A 3,214-nucleotide genomic window follows, 5' to 3' on the forward strand; every position below is an offset into this window, starting at 1 on the left:
TGTGTGGCGGGCGCGGGGGTGGGGGGTGGTGTCCGGGTGGTGCTGCAGCGCCGGGGGAGGAGGGAACGGTGCATTTAACCGGATCCGCAGGAGATCAGCGACAGAATAGTGGAGTAATGGAGTAATCCTGCCACTGGATAATGGCAGAAAGACAGGAGATCCCGGGAGAGGGCAAACCGGGGAGGCTGCAGTGTCACAAGGCGAGGAAAGAGAGCCGGAATCGAAGTAGCCGGCCTGCATTTGCTACCGGCGTTAGCCCGAGCACTTGCAAACAAAAGTGCTGGAGTTACAGCAGGATATATTAGGACAATGGAACCGATTAGGTGTAGCACAATTCCATGAAAGCAAGTCGGTAGTGATGGTGTGAAAGCCGAGAAAACACTAAGAAGGAGGGGAATGAGCTCAAACGGCCGGAGAGCAGCGGCAACATGCATGCCAGCGTCCGCTCTCAGTCCCTTAGACTTAGACTCTGTGTGTGTATATATAAGTATGCGTGTATATGTGTATATATGTACATATATACATGTATGTATATATGTACATATATACATGTATGTATTTTTACATATATACATATACACTCACCGGCCACTTTATTAGGTACACCTGTCCAACTGCTCGTTAACACTTAATTTCTAATCAGCCAATCACATGGCGGCAACTCAGTGCATTTAGGCATGCAGACATGGTCAAGACAATCTCCTGCAGTTCAAACCGAGCATCAGTATGGGGAAGAAAGGTGATTTGAGTGACTTTGAACGTGGCATGGTTGTTGGTGCCAGAAGGGCTGGTCTGAGTATTTCAGAAACTGCTGATCTACTGGGATTTTCACGCACAACCATCTCTAGGGTTTACAGAGAATGGTCCGAAAAAGAAAAAATATCCAGTGAGCGGCAGTTCTGTGGGCGGAAATGCCTTGTTGATGCCAGAGGTCAGAGGAGAATGGCCAGACTGGTTCGAGCTGATAGAAAGGCAACAGTGACTCAAATAACCACCCGTTACAACCAAGGTAGGCAGAAGAGCATCTCTGAACGCACAGTACGTCCAACTTTGAGGCAGATGGGCTACAGCAGCAGAAGACCACACCGGGTGCCACTCCTTTCAGCTAAGAACAGGAAACTGAGGCTACAATTTGCACAAGCTCATCGAAATTGGACAATAGAAGATTGGAAAAACGTTGCCTGGTCTGATGAGTCTCGATTTCTGCTGCGACATTCGGATGGTAGGCTCAGAATTTGGCGTTCGACAACATGAAAGCATGGATCCATCCTGCCTTGTATCAACGGTTCAGGCTGGTGGTGGTGGTGTAATGGTGTGGGGAATATTTTCTTGGCACTCTTTGGGCCCCTTGGTACCAATTGAGCATCGTTGCAATGCCACAGCCTACCTGAGTATTGTTGCTGACCATGTCCATCCCTTTATGACCACAATGTACCCAACGCTTTAAATGAATTGTCACTTAAACTATACACTCTAATGTAGCATAAGTATAAAAATGTGTGTTATTCTGTAGATTGACCAAGATGATGTTTGGATTTTTGACAAAATGGCCTACTTTATTCAAACCTAGGATCCTGACAGACTGCAAAATACGGACCTCAAATCAGCACTTGGTCTCTTGTCTGTGCAGCACGACTCAGGTTGGTGTGGTTTGCTTTGTTCATTGTACATGTTCATGTATTTTTAAAAATGTCTCAATTGTTTACGATGCGTGGCGCTTTGGCCCAGAGGCAATGTCTCTGTCATTGGTGTGGAACCCCAGGGTTCACCTCCTGGACAAGTTCGAATCCCGGTTAGGGCGGTTAATACCTTCCAGTGGACTCACCACCCGCAGGAAGGTTTGAGGGGTTGTTATGGTGCAATGTGATTTGGGTGGCGACTGCTGCCCCCGCGACCCGGTAACGGATAAGCGGATGAAAATGGATGGATGGATGGATGGATGGACATATATATGTATATATATGTGTATATATGTTTGTGTGTGTATATATACAGACTGTGACTCTAACTTTCTCAGTGACTAGGGCTGTTGTCAAAGCCAACTTTTTAGTTCCAACATTTATTTGTCACGGCCCGTTCTGCTCAGGCCGACTGCGTGTCACCTGTTTAATGCGGTCCCAGTTGGACTTGGCCAGGTTAAAGCTGCAGGTGGTGGCTCCAGACTGGTACCCCACCACGCAGACTTTGGTCACGGGGGAGAAGCCCTCAGCTCGAGCCGTCACTCGGTACTCCCCTGGGTTCAACAGCCTCCAGAAGTCCCCAGTTGAAGCTGCAGCGTGAGGAGGAGGAGACACACATTTGGTTTTCAAAATAAAAGCAACAACGTCAACCTGATCAGACTAGGGAAGAGGACGAGTGCCAGTCTTTCACCTGTGGTGACGTCGTGATTTACCCCTTCGACCGACACTGTGGCATTTGCGATGGGGTTCCCCTGCTGGTCCTTCACGATGCCCCTGATGCCACGGTGCACCTAGGCAAAGCAGGTGGAACCTTGAGTCGGTCTGACTAACAGATGCATCGCAAATCCGACATCTTTGACGTCGGAACGTCTGTCTCGGAACTCTAGTACAGTTCGTTAGATCGATACCGTCACGTGACCTGTGAGTATATATGTGTGTGTGTGTAACCGACCTGCTCCATGAAGATGAGCATGGCCTCCCGGTTCCTCTCCCACTCCTGCGCCAACTCGCTCTCATGAGGGAACTTGTCGCAGCCCAGGAATACGGAGAGTTCAAAACAGTTGGTGTGCAGGTAGCTGAAGTCGTTCATACCTGGGGAAACACGAGGCACGCACAAACGTGGGCTCAGGAGGTGCAGTACACGCATTGTCCACCAGGGGTGGTGTTAACCCATGCAACTGATTCAACATTTCCTTCACTCAGCCTGTCACTGGCTTCCACTTGGCGCGGTTGACGATGCCGTGCCCCGCGCCCGAAATGTCTCCGTGGCAGGAGCCGTGGAAGTTGCGCGTCATGGACATGTGTGTGAACGCGTAGGACACGGCCAGCCACCTGAAGAGGGACTCGTCCGCGACAGCCCGAGGTTTGTCGGGTTCCGAGTACTGATACCCGGCGCTTCTTCCTCTGTCGTCTTCGTCTTCCTCCCTGTGGCCGTAACCTTCGCTGTGACCCTGGTTGTAAGTATGGTCGTAGCCACGATCATCGTAGCCATGGTTGTAGCCGCCGCCGCCGCCACCGTCGTAGCCGCGGCCGGA

The 3,214-nt window shown here is 50.4% G+C and overlaps 1 protein-coding gene across 1 annotated transcript in view; it reads right to left on the minus strand.

The window, feature by feature from the left end:
* The window catches only part of LOC103396925 (adipocyte enhancer-binding protein 1-like), a 27,052-nt gene that overhangs the window by 4,635 nt on the left and 19,203 nt on the right, over positions 1-3,214 (minus strand). The window contains exons 17-20 of the mRNA XM_025052913.1: positions 2,884-3,209; positions 2,632-2,771; positions 2,371-2,470; positions 2,103-2,269 (exon numbers count right to left, since the gene is read on the minus strand). Coding sequence (XP_024908681.1) covers positions 2,103-2,269; positions 2,371-2,470; positions 2,632-2,771; positions 2,884-3,209 — 733 coding nt within the window. The remainder of the gene's footprint in view (positions 1-2,102; positions 2,270-2,370; positions 2,471-2,631; positions 2,772-2,883; positions 3,210-3,214) is intronic.

Source organism: Cynoglossus semilaevis, chromosome W (assembly GCF_000523025.1).
Source record: "Cynoglossus semilaevis isolate Cse_v1.0 chromosome W, Cse_v1.0, whole genome shotgun sequence".
NCBI lineage: Eukaryota > Metazoa > Chordata > Actinopteri > Pleuronectiformes > Cynoglossidae > Cynoglossus > Cynoglossus semilaevis.